General features: G+C 47.3%; 1 protein-coding gene across 1 annotated transcript; it reads left to right on the top strand.

Moving 5' to 3' along the window:
- Window positions 1-6,174: 6,174 nt before the first annotated feature.
- Window positions 6,175-17,643, top strand: CHRAC1 (chromatin accessibility complex subunit 1). The gene is made up of 3 exons (XM_066579061.1): window positions 6,175-6,509; window positions 11,654-11,780; window positions 17,272-17,643. The coding sequence occupies exons 1-3, from the start codon at window positions 6,387-6,389 to the stop codon at window positions 17,520-17,522; spliced, it is 501 nt and encodes a 166-aa protein (XP_066435158.1). The 5' UTR covers window positions 6,175-6,386; the 3' UTR covers window positions 17,523-17,643.
- Window positions 17,644-19,380: the final 1,737 nt, after the last annotated feature.

Below are 19,380 nucleotides of genomic sequence, written 5' to 3'. Positions count from 1 at the left end.
GGGAGCCCCTGTGCCCCCGTATATGCAAACTTGTACCTGGGCTGCTGGAGGAATGTTGCATTTTTACTGAGGGTAATAAAGTGTGGACCCACCACATCGTGTTTTGGATAAGATATATTGATTTTTTTTTTGGTCAGGAACACCCATTGAGTTTGAAAACTTTGTTGGACATCTGAACTCTAATACACAAGCGTGTCCTTCACCTCCGAGATACACAAGGACACACATTTTTGGATCTAACTATTAAGAGAATAGTAGATGGGTCTCTTTTTACCTCCGTGTTCCACAAGCCAATGGCTAGTAACAGCCGACCCCACTGGGAACGTTTTCATCCCAGATCGTTGTGAATTGGTATTCCTCCAGTTGAAAAGGAATTGCTCTGATTACACTGACTTTTTGAAAAACATCTAAATACATGTCTGATAGATTTAGGGCTAGGGGCAATCCTGAGAGTATGGGTAGGCCTTGTGCACATGGGCGTCATTTTAAGGCGATGTAGGCGCGTCAAAAATTACGTCTATTAGAACCAAGTGTTTCCTTCAGACGAATGATTTTTAGATGCTCCTAAAAATCTTGTGTCAAAAGATAGAACATAGGCGTATTATATCAACGCAAACTTTCTTGGTGCGCTAAAAGATAGAACATGTCCAATATTCTGATGTACCAACACAAGAGGCTCTAATAGTAATTAAATTGTACTTCTGTTGACCGAGGAATTTTGAGGCTGCGGCGTTACTTCACTGCAGCCAGCCGTCTGAATAGACGATAAAATTGTAAAGAATAGCCGTGATTTGGTCGCGGCTAGTCCTCGTTCATCCGATTCGTGCTGAGTTTGTTGCGATTATTTCAGTGCAGCTAAATCTGTGTCAAAATGGCGTCCGTGTGAACTAGTCCTAAGGCAGAATCCAAACCAGCGAAAGTACAAAATAGAGAAAGTGCCTCCAGGAGGATAGACCACAAGAAGATGTGGTTGGCATTATCGGCACATATCACCAGCAGTCTAAGGCAGTCTGCAACATCCTCACCCATTATTGGCAAATTCTGCAGGCAAATAAAGACCTCGTAGATAAACTTACACCATCGCCCGCCATTATATTTATGTGCGATCGGAGCATTAATGATCACTTAGTAAGGAGTCATCTGAGCCTGTTAGGCAGGGCTCCAACCTTCATGAATTCGGGATTATCCCCGGTGCCTATAAATGCTCTGGATGTAAGGCCTGCCGATAGATGACCAAAGGTAAGACATTTGCTAGGGCCGTGACTGGCCGTATTTACCAAAATTGTGACTTCATCACTCTCGCTCCCAATTTGTTGTGTGCATGGCTTCCTGAAACTGGATCCTCATTGGAGGATAGCGCCACACCACTGGCAATGAGGGGGCAGAGCTAGGAGCATATAAACCCAACTCTCTCTGGGCTCCAGCAGATCTGGATAGGGCATCAGCCGGGCATCATTGCTCTTCAGCCAGAAGCTGTTTGTATTCTTATCTCTCTCTCATTCCTGCTAACGCTTCATGAAATATGGTCCTTTTACGCGGACCGACAGTCAGGTAACCGACTGCACAAGCGTTGACATCATCGCTGACGTCATCAGCACTTGTGCAGAGCGTTTACACTGCAAGACTTCACCACTGGATCGCGGGCTTCTCACCCGCTTCTTGCTCAGCGCTTCACCTACTATGTGAAGCAGGGAGCGTTTACATGGAACGATGAGCCCGTCATCCAGTGATGGTCTTTATGCTGACCGATAGTTAGTGATACAAACCTGTGAATGAATTGGGAGCGATAGTCGTCCCGTGTAAATGGCCCATTGCGGCGACCCGAGCAGGAGGCCCACCGTTGCGGGGGAGACCTCGGGGAAATTACGATGGTGGTCACGGGTTGCTCTACCATCTCTCCTGACAGTGGTGTCAACATGGCCTATCTCAGTTACACAGTGAATATAACGGAGCATCAAAACTTATGATGTTCCTGGCTTCTAACATGAATGTCACGTGACGCCAGTGCCTCTTCTAGGCTGCTATTCACACGGCGCAAAATAAAGAGTCCACAGTCCAATAGTGAAGGTTTACTTCACAACTGGAGGTGCACAGCTGTACTTTACTCAAACTTTTCCAGCATTGATTCTCCAACAAATCACTTGTGTAATACACTTTTCGGGTATAACATTTTCTTTACAACATTTCATTCCTTTTTTGCACTTTCAGTTTCACACTTATTAGGAGACATTCTTCCCTCTGGACTCCAGACCTCCTCAGTCCCAGTTATCTGATGGACCGTCAGTCGGGTTTGCACTCTGGTCACAGTAAAAGCTAACTCAAGCTTCTCTTTTCTCAGACTCCTTAAATTACCCTTCTTCTTTTCAGGGTAGCGGGAGAAGCGTTACTCTGCGCCTCACGCTGGGACGTCCACCTCCTCCGACTACATTCTCTCAACTCCCTTTTTCCTCCTAAGCTCCCCTAACTACCCAAGACTTACAACCACGTCACTCACGCAGTTAAAGGGGCACACACACAGGATTCACTCACAACAGTCATTCACATACATTACAGCCACTACACTATTACTGCCATTACTGCAGTGTGGAAATGTGTTGAGAATCAGCAGAATTAACAGTTTGCTATTGTGTGGAGCTAATAGACAGCAATTGTAGTATTTTCTCTCATTTATCAGCCTGATCATAGCAAGCGAGTTGCGTTCAATAGATGATGATCTATTGTAGCTCCATTTTCTCAGTTATCAGCCTGGCTCAGTTACCATTCATAACAAGGAGAAATGCAAAGTCCTACATCTGGGCAAGAAAAATGAAAAAATCTCATACAGAATGGGGGGAATTGGGCTAAGCAGCAGCACATGTGAAAAAGACTTGGGTATACTAATAGATCATAGACTGAACATGAGTCAACAATGTGATGCAGCAGCCAAAAAGGCAAACACAATTCTGGGATGTATTAAGAGAAGCATAGAGTCTAGATCACGTGACGTCATTATTTCCCTCTACTCTTCCTTAGTCAGACCTCATCTGGAATACTGTGTCCAGTTCTGGGCACCCCACTTTAAAAAAGACATCGACAAACTGGAGCAAGTTCAGAGAAGAGTTACCAAGATGGTGAGCGGTCTGCGAATCATGTCCTATGAGGAACGGTTAAAGGATCTGGGAATGTTTAGCTTGCAGAAGAGAAGGCTGAGAGGAGACTTAGGCTGCCTATCCACGGGTGGGTTTGAATTGCGTCCCTCGCGGGGAACGCAGTGAAAGCTCTCCATAGCGGTGCTATGGAAAGCACAGCCCCCCTGTTCACGAGCGGAGAATCACTGCGATTCTCTGCTCGCGGCCAGCAAATTGCAGCATGCTGCGAATTGCTGCGATTCTCCGCGGGCAGCCTATCTGTCAGATAGGCTGACAGCGGAGATCCGTCTGCCGGCTCCTGCTCCCAGGCAGCGGAATACCGCAACGCCCATGGACAGGGGGCCTTAATAGTTGTCTACAAATATCTGAAGGGCTGTCACATTGCAGAGGGATCAGCCCTATTCTCATCTGTACAAGGAAAGACCAGAAGCAATGGGATAAAACTGAAAGGAAGGAGACACAGATTAGATATTAGACAGTGAGGGGGATCAATGAGTGGAACAGGTTACCACGGGAGGTGGGGAGTTCTCCTTCAATGGAAATGTTCAAACAAAGGCTGGACATATATCTGTCTGGGATGATTTAGTGAATCCTGCACTGAGCAGGGGGTTGGACCCGATGACCCTGGAGGTCTCTTCCAACTCTAACAGTCTATGATTCTGTAGCAAGTATATATTTTCCATCAATAGTTACCCGCTAGGGTAAGATAGAATGCCCACCGAGTCGGAGTCTGGCTGGTCGGGTAATTGGCAGTCCGCACCTAGCATTAACATACAAGTTGGGTATCAAAGGTTTTGATGTATATCTAAGCAGTAAGCCAGCTGTGTTACTCTTTTATACCATCTAGATAAGTTTTCTCTCCCCGATGGGTAGAGGATGGCCGACGTTCTATAGCTGGAGAGCATTTATTTACTTCACTGGCTGATTTACTATATGACCCCGCAGGGACTTATAGTCTTTTGTTCGGTGAACTGGATCTGTATTGTCCATATCTGGAGGACTTCCAAAAATTCATCTTACCCATGATACAACGCAGGTGGCCATTGATGTACGACTCACTATGTCGTCATCCTTGAGAGAGGGGTATTGAACCGCGTAGCATACTGGTCTGTTACCCGGTTTGTCATATGCACTATTATACTATTGGACTAATTAAAGGCACCTACTATCCCCTATGCTGGACCCACCACTCCCGTCCCGAGGACCAGCAGACCTCCCTCAGGAGTTACACTTCTTTCTTTCGGTCTGTAGGTTGCTTCAAGCCATCCGCCTGACACGTTCCTTAGGAGCGCCGGATCTTCTTTTTCATACATCGGCAATACTAATAATCGGATTGTAACAAGCTACACATTTGTATAAGTCAGCGTCTTCCAGCCTCGTTTTCAGGGTTCTTTGTTTGAAATCCTTAAATACTCCTGTTAACAAATAGAGAATCAGTCGTGATTTACACAAAGTGCTGTGAGACTGATCAAGGACTCGTATGTTAATCCTTGCAAGAACATACCTGTAGCGCTCCTCTGCGCTAACACTAGGATAATACACTGCATTACTTATGTAGTGCAGTCTACTGAGCCTACGACGGCAGCCTATCATACTCTGCCGGAGGCGGGGCCTAATAGGCTGAGTCAGCCTTTGTCAGGCTTCATGCTGTTATGGGAATCCAGTGGTACCTTGTAAAAACACTGCAGGATGCTGATGGGTGACAGAGGGAGCCTCCTCCACCATCATCTGCTTACAGGCTGCAGTTGCTATTGATTGTGGTATGTAAGGGGTTAAACTGCCCGGATCTGAGGTTCCTCTGTTACTGGCGATTAGAGCAGAAGCCTGGCCGTCAGTAGTCAGCAAAGCCAACGCCAAATGTATGTGCAGGTTTAAAACCCATTAGTGAGGCAAAAAGGAGTATTGGCCGTCACTAAGGGGTTAAAGGATAAGGACGGAACAGGCGCCGCCGTTCTCGAGGCGCTTCCATCTGCTCTCTCCAGGTCTTGTCCGCATCCCGGTCGCATGAAACTGACGTCAAAACAATGAACGCGGACGCACTGAGGAATAGAGCACGCTTGTCTTTCAACAACTATCAAATAAAGCGTGAGGGGCGGAGCCGCGAACACGGCAACAACCACCCGGGGTAGAAGCGCACAACCGCCGCTCACCCACCAACAACCTGTTGTGGCGACTACCCGGGGGATGGTTGTTCCGTATAACCTTCACGCCGCGCTCCCCGGGTGGGTTTTCCGTGCGGAGGGTAAATCTGGCGCATTTACAGTAGAAACAGAATGGAAGAGATTTGGAAAATCTCGTCTACAAACTGCGGGGAAAAAATCAGCCAGAAATCCGTGCGGAAACTGTCTTAATTTTATCGCCATTTGCGCTGCAGAATCGCCTCTTCTCAATGAGTGAGTTGTGCGCACAACTTGCTGGAAGTACAGTGAATGGCAGGCTCACACGGCCGTAATTCGCCAGAGACACGAGCACGCAGCAAGTACCCAATGACGCCCATACTTGCGGCACGCCGCCAATCGCCATGCACTATGTTGGCATGTATGCGCCTAATACGCAACCAAGGTAGAACACGCTGCAAGTTTTTTGCGCGTTTTTTGCACAGTTCATGTGAACGGCAACATGGCGGCCTGTGGGAGATTGTACAGCATCTTACATGCGCAAATACCTGTGTAATACGCCGTCGCCATACGCTCGAGTGAGCCTGGCAAACGTACAAATACGCAACATAAATTCACAAAACCGCGTGCAAATATGCCAAGACTCATGTAAATGACCCCCATCAGCCCCCTCCACCATGCAGTCCCAAGTAAGCTCCTCCTCCCGCCAGCAGCAGTACACAGAAGCGCTGTACTAAATTCTATAATCCTAGAATGCCCCGCCCCTTCTACGGTAGCCCCGCCCAACCAGTGACATCAACGTTAACAGGGCCAACTCCATTCATCTAAACGTGACCACGCCCCCAGGACGAATTTCGCCTTTATACCCCATGCAAAGAACTACAACTCCCATGACGCCTCGCTGTAGTATCAGCCATCACAGCCTGGTCTGCCGCTCCGGCAGCTGCTCGCTGTCCCCGCTGTCACAACTGACACAGCACCGACCACATCTCGAACCTCTTAAGGGCCCCCGGCAGCAGACAGAGACAGCCCAGCTGTACTCATGCCGCGGAGCATCACGGGAGATGTAGTTCACGGTCTACACGTTTTCTGTGTTGTCTTTGAATAAAGAAAACTTTATTGTCCCCTTTCACACGGGGAGATGGCGGTGCCTGAGAGCCGGCTGGTCTCTTTGCCTCTGGCACGGATCAGATTGATCATGAGAAGCTCCCCGGATGTGTCGTCCATCAACCCGGATGCGCTGATTATCACTGCCAAAGCCACGGTACGGCAGTTGACGTTAGGGGCCAGCCGACGTCACTAGGGAGGGCAGTAAGTGACGTCATGGGCCGGGTGACGTAACTAGGGAGAGGGCAGTAAGTGACATCATTGGCTAGGTGATGTCACTAGGAAGAGGGCAGTAAGTGACGTCATGGTCCAAGTGAAGTCACTAGAGAGAGAGCAGTAAGTAACATAATTGGCTAGGTGCCGTCACTAGGAGGAGGGCAGTAAGTAACGTCATGGCGCAGGTGACGTCACTAGGAGGAGGGCAATAAGTAATGTCATGGTTCAGGTGATGTCACTAGGAGGAGGGCAGTAAGTGACGTCATGGTCCAGGTGACATCACTAGTAGGAGGGCAGTAAGTGACGTAATGGGCTAGGTGACATCACTAGAGAGGGCAGTAAGTGACATCATAGGCCAGGTGACGTCACTAGGGAGAGGGCAGTAAAGGGGTTGTTATGGGCCAGGTGATGTCACTAAGGAGAGGGCAGTAAGCGATGTCGTGGGCCAGGTGATGTCACTAGGGAGAGGGCAGTAAGTGACATCGTGGGCCAGGTAATGTCACTTGGGAGAGGGCAGTAAGTGATGTTGTGGGCCAGGTGATGTCACTAGGGAGAGGGCAGTAAGTGATGTCGTGGGCCAGGTGACGTCACTAGGGAGAGGGCAGTAGGTGATGTTGTGGGCCAGGTGACGTCACTAGGGAGAGGGCAGTAGGTGATGTTGTGGGCCAGGTGACGTCACTTGGGAGAGGGCAGTAAGTGATGTTGTGGGCCAGGTGACGTCACTAGGGAGAGGGCAGTAAGTGATGTCGTGGGCCAGGTGACGTCACTAGGGAGAGGGCAGTAGGTGATGTTGTGGGCCAGGTGACGTCACTAGGGAGAGGACAGTAAGTGACATAATGGGCTAGTGATGTCACTAGAGAGGGCAGTAAGTGATGTCACTAGGGAAAGGGCAGTACGTGACGTCATGAGCCAAGTTATGTCACTAGTGACAGGGCAGTAAGTGACATCATGGGCCAGTGACCTCACTAAAGAGGGCAGTAAGTGACGTCACTAGGGAGAGGGCAGTAAATGATGTAATGGGCCAAGTGACGTGACTAGGGAGAGAGCAGTAAGTGACATCATGGGCCAGGTGATGTCACAAGGGAGAGGGCAGTAAGTGACGTCATGGGCCAGGTAATGTCACTTGGGAGAGGGCAGTAAGTGAGGTCACTAGGGAGAGGGCAGTAAAGGGGTTTTTATGGGCCAGGTGATGTCACTAGGGAGAGGGCAGTAAGCGATTTTGTGGGCCAGGTGATGTCACTAGGGAGAGGGCAGTATGTGACATCGTGGGACAGGTGACGTCACTAGGGAGAGGGCAGTAAGTGACATAATTGGCTAGTAACGTCACTAGAGAGGGCAGTAAGTGATGTCACTAGGGAGAGGGCAGTACGTGACGTCATGAGCCAAGTTACGTCACTAGGGAGAGGGCAGTAAATGACATCATGGGCTAGTGACCTTACTAAAGAGGGCAGTAAGTGACGTCACTAGGGAAAGGGCAGTAAGTGACGTCATGGGCCAGGTGAGCTCACTAGGGAGAGGGCAGTACGTGACGTCATAGGCCAGGTGATGTCACAAGGGAGAGGGCAGTAAGTGACGTCATTGGCTAGGTGATGTCACTAGGAAGAGGGCAGTAAGTGACGTCATGGTCCAAGTGAAGTCACTAGAGAGAGAGCAGTAAGTAACATAATTGGCTAGGTGCCGTCACTAGGAGGAGGGCAGTAAGTAACGTCATGGCGCAGGTGACGTCACTAGGAGGAGGGCAATAAGTAATGTCATGGTTCAGGTGATGTCACTAGGAGGAGGGCAGTAAGTGACGTCATGGTCCAGGTGACATCACTAGTAGGAGGGCAGTAAGTGACGTAATGGGCTAGGTGACATCACTAGGGAGAGGGCAGTAAGTCACGTCATGGTCCAGGTGACATCACTAGTAGGAGGGCAGTAAGTGACGTAATGGGCTAGGTGACATCACTAGAGAGGGCAGTAAGTGACATCATAGGCCAGGTGACGTCACTAGGGAGAGGGCAGTAAAGGGGTTGTTATGGGCCAGGTGATGTCACTAAGGAGAGGGCAGTAAGCGATGTCGTGGGCCAGGTGATGTCACTAGGGAGAGGGCAGTAAGTGACATCGTGGGCCAGGTAATGTCACTTGGGAGAGGGCAGTAAGTGATGTTGTGGGCCAGGTGATGTCACTAGGGAGAGGGCAGTAAGTGATGTCGTGGGCCAGGTGACGTCACTAGGGAGAGGGCAGTAGGTGATGTTGTGGGCCAGGTAATGTCACTTGGGAGAGGGCAGTAAGTGATGTTGTGGGCCAGGTGACGTCACTAGGGAGAGGGCAGTAAGTGATGTCGTGGGCCAGGTGACGTCACTAGGGAGAGGGCAGTAGGTGATGTTGTGGGCCAGGTGACGTCACTAGGGAGAGGACAGTAAGTGACATAGTGGGCTAGTGATGTCACTAGAGAGGGCAGTAAGTGATGTCACTAGGGAAAGGGCAGTACGTGACGTCATGAGCCAAGTTATGTCACTAGTGACAGGGCAGTAAGTGACATCATGGGCCAGTGACCTCACTAAAGAGGGCAGTAAGTGACGTCACTAGGGAGAGGGCAGTAAATGATGTAATGGGCCAAGTGACGTGACTAGGGAGAGAGCAGTAAGTGACATCATGGGCCAGGTGATGTCACAAGGGAGAGGGCAGTAAGTGACGTCATGGGCCAGGTAATGTCACTTGGGAGAGGGCAGTAAGTGACGTCACTAGGGAGAGGGCAGTAAAGGGGTTTTTATGGGCCAGGTGATGTCACTAGGGAGAGGGCAGTAAGCGATTTTGTGGGCCAGGTGATGTCACTAGGGAGAGGGCAGTATGTGACATCGTGGGCCAGGTGACGTCACTAGGGAGAGGGCAGTAAGTGACATAATTGGCTAGTAACGTCACTAGAGAGGGCAGTAAGTGATGTCACTAGGGAGAGGGCAGTACGTGACGTCATGAGCCAAGTTACGTCACTAGGGAGAGGGCAGTAAATGACATCATGGGCTAGTGACCTTACTAAAGAGGGCAGTAAGTGACGTCACTAGGGAAAGGGCAGTAAGTGACGTCATGGGCCAGGTGAGCTCACTAGGGAGAGGGCAGTACGTGACGTCATAGGCCAGGTGATGTCACAAGGGAGAGGGCAGTAAGTGACGTCATTGGCTAGGTGATGTCACTAGGAAGAGGGCAGTAAGTGACGTCATGGTCCAAGTGAAGTCACTAGAGAGAGAGCAGTAAGTAACATAATTGGCTAGGTGCCGTCACTAGGAGGAGGGCAGTAAGTAACGTCATGGCGCAGGTGACGTCACTAGGAGGAGGGCAATAAGTAATGTCATGGTTCAGGTGATGTCACTAGGAGGAGGGCAGTAAGTGACGTCATGGTCCAGGTGACATCACTAGTAGGAGGGCAGTAAGTGACGTAATGGGCTAGGTGACATCACTAGGGAGAGGGCAGTAAGTCACGTCATGGTCCAGGTGACATCACTAGTAGGAGGGCAGTAAGTGACGTAATGGGCTAGGTGACATCACTAGAGAGGGCAGTAAGTGACATCATAGGCCAGGTGACGTCACTAGGGAGAGGGCAGTAAAGGGGTTGTTATGGGCCAGGTGATGTCACTAAGGAGAGGGCAGTAAGCGATGTCGTGGGCCAGGTGATGTCACTAGGGAGAGGGCAGTAAGTGACATCGTGGGCCAGGTAATGTCACTTGGGAGAGGGCAGTAAGTGATGTTGTGGGCCAGGTGATGTCACTAGGGAGAGGGCAGTAAGTGATGTCGTGGGCCAGGTGACGTCACTAGGGAGAGGGCAGTAGGTGATGTTGTGGGCCAGGTAATGTCACTTGGGAGAGGGCAGTAAGTGATGTTGTGGGCCAGGTGACGTCACTAGGGAGAGGGCAGTAAGTGATGTCGTGGGCCAGGTGACGTCACTAGGGAGAGGGCAGTAGGTGATGTTGTGGGCCAGGTGACGTCACTAGGGAGAGGACAGTAAGTGACATAGTGGGCTAGTGATGTCACTAGAGAGGGCAGTAAGTGATGTCACTAGGGAAAGGGCAGTACGTGACGTCATGAGCCAAGTTATGTCACTAGTGACAGGGCAGTAAGTGACATCATGGGCCAGTGACCTCACTAAAGAGGGCAGTAAGTGACGTCACTAGGGAGAGGGCAGTAAATGATGTAATGGGCCAAGTGACGTGACTAGGGAGAGAGCAGTAAGTGACATCATGGGCCAGGTGATGTCACAAGGGAGAGGGCAGTAAGTGACGTCATGGGCCAGGTAATGTCACTTGGGAGAGGGCAGTAAGTGACGTCACTAGGGAGAGGGCAGTAAAGGGGTTTTTATGGGCCAGGTGATGTCACTAGGGAGAGGGCAGTAAGCGATTTTGTGGGCCAGGTGATGTCACTAGGGAGAGGGCAGTATGTGACATCGTGGGCCAGGTGACGTCACTAGGGAGAGGGCAGTAAGTGACATAATTGGCTAGTAACGTCACTAGAGAGGGCAGTAAGTGATGTCACTAGGGAGAGGGCAGTACGTGACGTCATGAGCCAAGTTACGTCACTAGGGAGAGGGCAGTAAATGACATCATGGGCTAGTGACCTTACTAAAGAGGGCAGTAAGTGACGTCACTAGGGAAAGGGCAGTAAGTGACGTCATGGGCCAGGTGAGCTCACTAGGGAGAGGGCAGTACGTGACGTCATAGGCCAGGTGATGTCACAAGGGAGAGGGCAGTAAGTGACGTCATGGGCCAGGTGATGTCACAAGGGAGAGGGCAGTTAGTTTTTATCGGCACTGTTTTTGGGTGCATATCGTTTTTTGACTAATTTTTCTAAAATAAAAAGTTGTGGGGAGACATGGGAAATAGAACCGCAAATGCGCCATCCTTTTTATTTTGCAGTGTGCTCTGTTCTACTGCTTGTTGCTGAGTCCGTGTGTTCAGTCTTTGCACTTGGCGAAACGCGGTATTCGTATTGTCTGTACTGTTCCTTCTAACTCTTGATATAATATGGGTGCGGGAACATTCGAATGTGAGGGGGCGCAGATGTTTTTGTATGTCCCTCTAATGAACAGCGTCCTGTCTTTCTTTCCTCGGGCAGGAGCTCTTTGTTAAGTACCTGGTGTCTTACTCTTACAAACATGGAACTGGCAAAGAGACCAACACACTGACATACGACGACTTGTCAAACACCGCAGAGGAGTCCGAGACTTTCCAGTTCCTTTCTGGTAGGTGACAACAGCCTCCATAATGCCTTCTGGGGTGTTTGATTAATGATCTACCAAAACCAGGAGAGGTCCCCGTAAGATAAGTTAGAGAACAACTCTCAGGGCCACAGTTGACCATTAAATTCGATCAGCGGGCTGCTGTACTATACTGCAAAGCTTCACTCACTATTCTGCTGGTGGAGTCACTGTGTATAGAATCATTGAATGGTAGAGTTGGAAGGGACCTCCAGGGTCATCGGGACCAACCCCCTGCTCAGTGCAGGATTACTAAATCATCCCAGACCTATGTCTGTCCAGGTTCTGTTTGAAGACTTCCATTGAAGGAGAACTCACCACCTCCCGTGGTAACCTGTTCCACTCATTGATCAGCCTCACTGTCTAATATCTAATCTGTGTCTCCTCCCTTTCAGTTTCATCCCATTGCTTCTAGTCTTTCCGTGTGCAGATGAGAATAGGGCTGATCCCTCTGCACTGTGACACCCTTTCAGATATTTGTAGACGGCTATTAAGTCTTCTCTCAGCCTTCTTTTCTGCAAGCTAAACATTCCTAGATCCTTCAACCGTTCCTCATAAGAAATGATTTGCAGACTGCTCACCATCTTGGTACATCTTCTCTAAACTTGCTCGAGTTTGTCTCTGACTTTTTTAAAGTGGCGTGCCCAGAACTAGACATAGTATTTCAGATGAGGTCTGACTAAGGAAGAGTAGAGGGGATAATGACCTCATGCGATCTAGACTCTATGCTTCTCTTAATACATCCCAGAATTGTGTTTGCCTTTTTGGCTGCTGCATCACATTGTTGACTCGTGTTCAGTCTATAATCTATTAGTATACCCAAGTCTTTTTCACGTGTGCTGCTGCTTAGCTCAATTCCTCCCATTCTGTATGTGCTTTTTTCATTTTTTTTTATTGCCCAGATGTAGGACTTTGCAATTCTCTTTGGTAAATACCATTCTGTTAGTCGCCGCCCACTATTCAAGCTCTCCCTCTCTTCCCTAGTGTTAGCTATCCCTCCTAGCTTTGTGTCGTTGGCAAATTTAATCAGCTACCCTCAGTTCCCTGCTCGAGATTATTTATAAAAATGCTGAACAACACTGGGCCTAGGACAGAGCCTTGTGGTCCCCCACTTGATACATTCTTCCACTTGGATGTGCAGCCATTTATGACCGTTCTTTGAGTACGATCACTCAGCCAGTTGTGAATCCACTTAACAGTTGCCTTGTCAATCCCATATTTAGTCTCCTTATAATAAGTATGGTATAAGATACTTTGTCAAATGCTTCACTAAAGTCAATATATACTATATCCACCGCATTTCCCTGATCAACCCAGTCGGTGATTCTGTCATAGAAGGAAATTAGATTCATCTGGCATGACTTGTTTGTTACAAACTTATGCTGGGTATTGTTAATGACTCCATTTTTATCAAAGTACTTGCATACATGCTGTTTAATAATTTGTTTAAAGATCTTTCCCGGTATAGAAGTCAGGCTCACAGGCCTGTAGTTTCCTGGATCCATCTTCTTCCCTTTTTTGAAGATAGGGACAACTTTTGCCCTTTTACAGTCTTCTGAGACTTTTCCTGTTCTCCAGGAATTTTCAATGATTCCAGCTAGTGGTTCAGCAATTACCCCGTGCTTCGTTCAATTCCCTATGATGTAATTCATCTGGAACTGGAGACTTGGATTCATGTAAGTTAGCTAAGTGTTCCCTCACCATCCCTCTGCTTATAGATAGCCTGCATCCTTTTATTCCCCCAATAGCACAGCGAAGATCAGTTGATGTTCTAGCTACTTTCTGAGAGAATACAGATACAAAATAGGAATTTCAAAGTTCGGCCTTCTCAGCATCATTTTTAAGCAATTCACCAATTTCATCCTGTAAATATCCAATAGCATCTTTGACTTTTCTATTGCTTTTTATCCCCAAAATCCTTTTTTATTGCTTTTGGCCTCTGTTGCAATCCTCAATTCATTATTACCGCTAGCTTCAGCTTTTCTGACACTATCCTTACAGTTTCTGCAGACCGCATTATATTCTTCTTTAGATATTCCCCCTCTTTCCATTTGATAAATATATTTTTCTTCCTCTTTAACATGTGTACAAGTTCTGTGTTCATCCATCCTGGTCTCTTTAAATGCTTCCCATTCTTCCTTCTTTTAGGGATTGTTAACGATTGTGCTTTTGAGAATCCCATTTCACAATATTTCCCAACCTTCTTGGACATTTCTGTCCTTAAGATCATCCAGCCATTGGATTCTTCCTCTCCTCTTTCTGCGTTCATTAAAATCTGCCTTTCTGAAATCCAACCTTGAGGTCTGAGTTTTCTCAGGTCTTCCTCCCCTTGTTATCCAAAATTCAAGGATATCATGATCACTGCCCCCCAAGATCCAAGCCACCCTTACTTCTTCAACCATTCCCTCCTTGTTGGTAAGAATGAGGTCCAAGATAGCAGATCCCCTTGTTTTCTCTTCGACCTTTTGGAAGATAAAGTTGTCAGCAAGAGCGGATAAGAATCTGTTGGATCCATTACTTGTACCTGAGAGAGATTCCCAACAAATGTCTGGATTGGTAAAATCTCCCATGATCACTATGTTGGGCTTCTTTCAGAGCTTGGCCATCTGATGTAGAAAGAGTTCCTCCATATCTTCTGCTTGTCCGGGTGGCCTATATAAATGCCTACAATGGTGTCCTTTGTGTTGTTCTCTCCTTGTATTTTTACCCAAACAGTTTCTACAGAACTACCATGCTCTGAAGCTTGGATCTCTGTGGAGATGAATGTTCTCCTAACATACAACACAAACACCTCCTCCCCTTTATTAGGTCTGTTCTTATAAATAAGTTGTATCCTTCAAGCCTTGTGTTCCAATCATGTGTATCATCCCACCAAGTTTCCGTGATGCCTATGACATCATATTTCTCTTTCTGTGTTAGGAGCTCCAATTATCCTTGTTTTGTTCCCCATGCTCTTTGCATTTTAGTTTGTGGTCAGTGTGTTTTACTCCTCTACTTGACTTCTGGAGTTTATGTCTTTGCTCGTTCTTTCTTTCCACTTCTTAGGCTGGGCTCACACTGGCGGAATTGCTGCAGAATTTCCATGCAGAAATTCCGCACGGCAATTCCTCCCACGGCTCCTAATCCCGGGATTAGCCAGCAAAGTGGCCAAAATTTTTCAAAAATCTCGTCCACACGGTGCAGCTAAATTGCACAAAAACTGACATGCGGCGCAGAATTGAATTCTGCAGCATGTCAATTCTTTTCTTGTTTCCGTTGCGGCCTCTCTCCTGTCGCGGGTTTTGAAGCTGGGCTTATCCAGCGGAAATCTCGTGGTTTTCCAGTTTGTCCATTCCGCGTGAATTCCATTTCGTCTGACCCCAGCCTAATAGCGAGGTTCTCAATTGTATTAATTAGCTGTATATTTTTGCCTTTCACTTCCCTTCACCAATTTTTGTTCTCATTTAAAGCTTTCCTAATGAGTGAAGGCGCCCACCAAATATATGCTTACCTGTCTTTGTAAGGTGCAACCCGTCTCTAGCAAGCAGTCCATCATATAGGTAATTCACTATATGGTATAGAAATCCAAATCTTAGCTGACAACACCATCGACGTAGCCAGTTGTTCACCTCTAGAATCCTGTTCCATCTTCTTATTCCATGGCCATCCACTGGGAGGATGGATGAGAAGACCACCTGTGCTCCTAGCTCCTTCACCTTCTTTCCGAGGTCTTTAAAGTTTCTGCAGATAGTTGCAAGGTCCTTTTTTGCAGTGTCATTTGTCTCTACATGTATTAGTAGGAATGGGTGATGTTCTGTAGGACTGAAGAGTCTCGACAACCTATCGAACACATCTTTGATTTGTGCACCTGGAGGACAGCAGCCCTCTGTGAGGTTATGTCAGGTCTGCAGACAGCGGCCTCTGCTCCTCTCAGTAAGGAATCCCCCACAACCACCACTCTCCTGTCCTTCTTCACAACAGCACTTCCTTTTGTCCTTTCAAGAGGACTATGTGTGCTTACTACACAGTTCTTTGTGGGTGGAGTCATTTCTTGCTGTACCTCTTTCTCCTGCTCAGGAACCAATAGCAGGCCCCCCTGTGTGAGAACCTGGTACCAGTCCTGATCACTATGGGTGCTGGCTGACTCCTGATCCTCCGGCTTCTTTGGGTCACATGCTTCCATTCTTTGGCTTCTGCAGGTACACGGGACATTTATTTTCCTTCAACGTTTTGAAGACTTTCTTCTGCCATGTCAAGGAAATCCTCACTTTCCTTAATAAGCTGCAATGTAGCTATTCTCTCCTGAAGACTCTGCACCTTTTCCTCCACAGACACAAGCTTGCATTTCTGGCAGGTGACGTTTAGCTTTTCCTCTGGTCGGTCTGTAAACATATAGCATACTTTGCAGCTCACCAAATGGCCACTCACCCCTTCCATGTTGTCAGTTCATGTCACTTCCAAACTTCTAAAAGTCAAGAATTGTAGTGATGATATAAACCCATAAGATGGTACTAAGTTCAAAACTTTGCACGCCATTAGTGTGCGGTGTGGCCATGTCCTCCAAGCAGTTTGACCCAGCTAAACCCAGCCATCTTCCCGCTCACAGCGACTCTTCACACCTCCTAGAATGCATCGGGAATACGCAAATTATTATCCTGGAGCTCCAATCTCTGTTCTGCTCATCCAGTACTGACCTTTACTTGCATCCCATATTATACACTAGAGCTGCACTCACTATCCTGCTGGTGGAGTCACTGAATACATACATTACTAATCCTGAGTGACATTTTGTATCATACTCCAGAGCTGCACTTACTATTCTGCTGGTGGAGACACTACATACATACATTACTTATCTTGTACTGCTCCTGGGTTACATCTTATATTATGCTCCAGAGCTGCACTCACTATTCTGCTGGTGGAGTCACTGTGTACATACATTACTTATCCTGTACTGATCCTGGGTTACATTCTGTATTATACTCCAGAGCTGCACTCACTATTCTGCTGGTGGAGTCACTGTGTACATACATTACTTATCCTGTACTGATCCTGGGTTACATTCTGTATTATACTCCAGAGCTGCACTCACTATTCTGCTGGTGGAGTCACTGTGTACATACATTACTTATCCTGTACTGACCCTGAGTTACATCCTGTATTATACCCCAGAGCTGCACTCACTATTCTGCTGGTGGAGTCACTGTGTACATACATTACTTATCCTGTACTGACCCTGAGTTACATCCTGTATTATCCTCCAGAGCTGCACTCACTATTCTGCTGGTGGAGTCACTGTGTACATACATTACTTATCCTGTACTGCTCCTGAGTTACATCCTGTATTATACTCCAGAGCTGCACTCACTATTCTGCTGGTGGAGTCACTGTGTACATACATTACTTATCCTGTACTGATCCTTATGTTACATCCAGTATTATAATCCAGAGCTGCGCTCCTGTTGTGCTAATTTTATATTGACTGCTTTATTTACAGACATTTTACCCAAGAAAATCCTTGCCAGTGACTACTTAAAAATGTTGGAAAAGGAAGAAGAAGGCGTCCATGATGATGACGAAGATGATGATGAGGAGAAAGAGGAAGATGATGATGAGGAGGAGGAGGAAGAGGAGGAGGAGGAAGAAGCAGAAGAGGAGGAGGATGATGAAGAAGAGAGCAACGACTCTGATGATGGTGAAGACGAGGACTACAAACAAGATGATGATGATGATGACGATGAGCTATGAGTCTCATCTGGGCTGCGGACGGTTTATAGACTTTTTCTTTTGGTTGTAGATGTATTTTTGTACTGGTTTTAGGACGGGTCACCTGACCCTCCAGCGTTCACAATAAAGCGTTTGTATAGAAGAGTAGTTTTCGTGAGGCTTTCATCCATTTGAGCCACCGAAGCCGCCAACAATATGTAGCTTGGTGGCCACATACAGATGTAGATAATGAGCTGCAGTAAAAGGGGCTGACAGGTCGGACCATGCCTAGTGGCTGAGGTTACCTAGGAAGGGTGACATTCAGCAATCGGCTGTTTTCTGTACACAGCTCCTATGCAGACCTATGTGGCTCCAGAGGATGAAGAGGGGATGCTGACTGTTCATTTCCCCATTGGCTCTCGATGGTCTTTCCGAATGGTTCGGGTTAGTGCAGCAAATAGTGGAGCCTTCATGGTGCTAAAGACATCTGGTGATCTAGTGTTTAACTCTATCTAAATGTTCTTTGTGAGAATCCCAGCATTTCTTTTTAACTTTTATTCATTTGATCATAAATAAGATCCAGGTAGTGCGATGATAACGGCTCCTACACGTTCCCAGCGTTACCACTCTTAATTATGTCATACAAGTGAATATTAAAAAACTCAATTTTAAAAGCAATACTACCCAATCAAACTATAGAGATCACATGACATGTAGATGTGTCATTAACACCATATGTGTCAGAAGAAATGGAGAGGATAGAATTTTTTGTAAATAACCCCCCTCCCCGCATACTTCCCCTCAGTAAATCTGTATATATAAAGATGAAAGCCCTCACTGACTGACTGGCCACTAATTCTCTAACCTCCCAATGTCGTACAAACATGAAATTTAGCACAACCATTTTTTAGGACCTAAATAGGAAAAGAAAAGGGGTCACAACTCGATTTATTCAATGCTAAGTGCAAAAGTAAGAGCACCCGATGTAATGTACTTAATCTAATTCTCTAACTTCCCGGTGTCGTACAAACATGAAATTTGCATGAGCATTCATTAGGTCCTAAATAGGAAAAGTAAAGGGGTCACAACTTCAGTATTCAATTCTAAGCGTAAAAATCTGCTATAAATGACAGTTCTTTAATCAGAAACCATAAAGCCTAGGAAATCAAAGAAATATATATCAGGAATAGCGCTCAAGGTGTGTGTTCTTTTGAATATGTTTATAAAATAGAGGGGACTCACTTGGTGCTTGAGGTCTTGTCCCCCCAATTAAAAGGGGGGAACCGACCGCTGGACCCCAGAAGTCCATCCTCCACAACAATCATTTCCATCCTTTAACCAGATGGAGCCCTCTGGTGAGCAGCAAGAATTCAAACGCCAGGTTCAAATGCAGGAACCCAGGAAGTTGAACCAGAGAGGAACAAAAAATGTATGGGGTATAATACGAGTTTCCTATTAAATTAATCAGGGAAGTACTTACTTCATAGGGAGGTCCAATCCCTGGAGAACCTCCTTGTTTTGGAGGTAACAGCCTTAGGGTGCCTGTCCAGTAAACCACCGGCGAATCACGCCGGCCGACGCTTTCCATAGCATTGCTTTGGAAAGCATCGGCACCTGTCCACGAGTGGAGATTCATTGCGTTTCTCCACTCACGGCAGGCAATTCGCAGCATGCTGCGAATTGACCCGATTCTCCGCGGCCAGCCTATATCAGATGGGGCTGACCGGCGGAGAATTGGCGGCGGCTCCTGCAGTGGAGATCTGACGTGGGACTTCGCATCGTCCGTGGACAGGGGGCCTTACAGTATCTCCTCAGATAGGATGTCCCAATCACGATCTTCTGGAATTGACAAGTACTATTTTATTAAACAAACAAACATAACATGCATCGTGTAGGCTAT

The sequence above is a fragment of the Eleutherodactylus coqui genome, chromosome 9 (assembly GCF_035609145.1).
Source record: "Eleutherodactylus coqui strain aEleCoq1 chromosome 9, aEleCoq1.hap1, whole genome shotgun sequence".
In the NCBI taxonomy this organism is placed as follows: domain Eukaryota; kingdom Metazoa; phylum Chordata; class Amphibia; order Anura; family Eleutherodactylidae; genus Eleutherodactylus; species Eleutherodactylus coqui.
Note: the sequence above shows the minus strand (reverse complement) of the source record. Positions and strands in the feature narration are given on the sequence as shown.

What these genes read in the sequence shown, in the direction of transcription:
- CHRAC1 (XM_066579061.1), top strand. Translation starts at nt 6,387, where the DNA reads ATGGCGGTGCCTGAGAGCCGGCTGGTCTCTTTGCCTCTGGCACGGATC. An exon ending in TTATCACTGCCAAAGCCACG is followed by an intron (nt 6,510 to 11,653) that starts GTACGGCAGTTG and finishes TTCCTCGGGCAG; the next exon opens with GAGCTCTTTGTTAAGTACCT. An exon ending in GACTTTCCAGTTCCTTTCTG is followed by an intron (nt 11,781 to 17,271) that starts GTAGGTGACAAC and finishes CTTTATTTACAG; the next exon opens with ACATTTTACCCAAGAAAATC.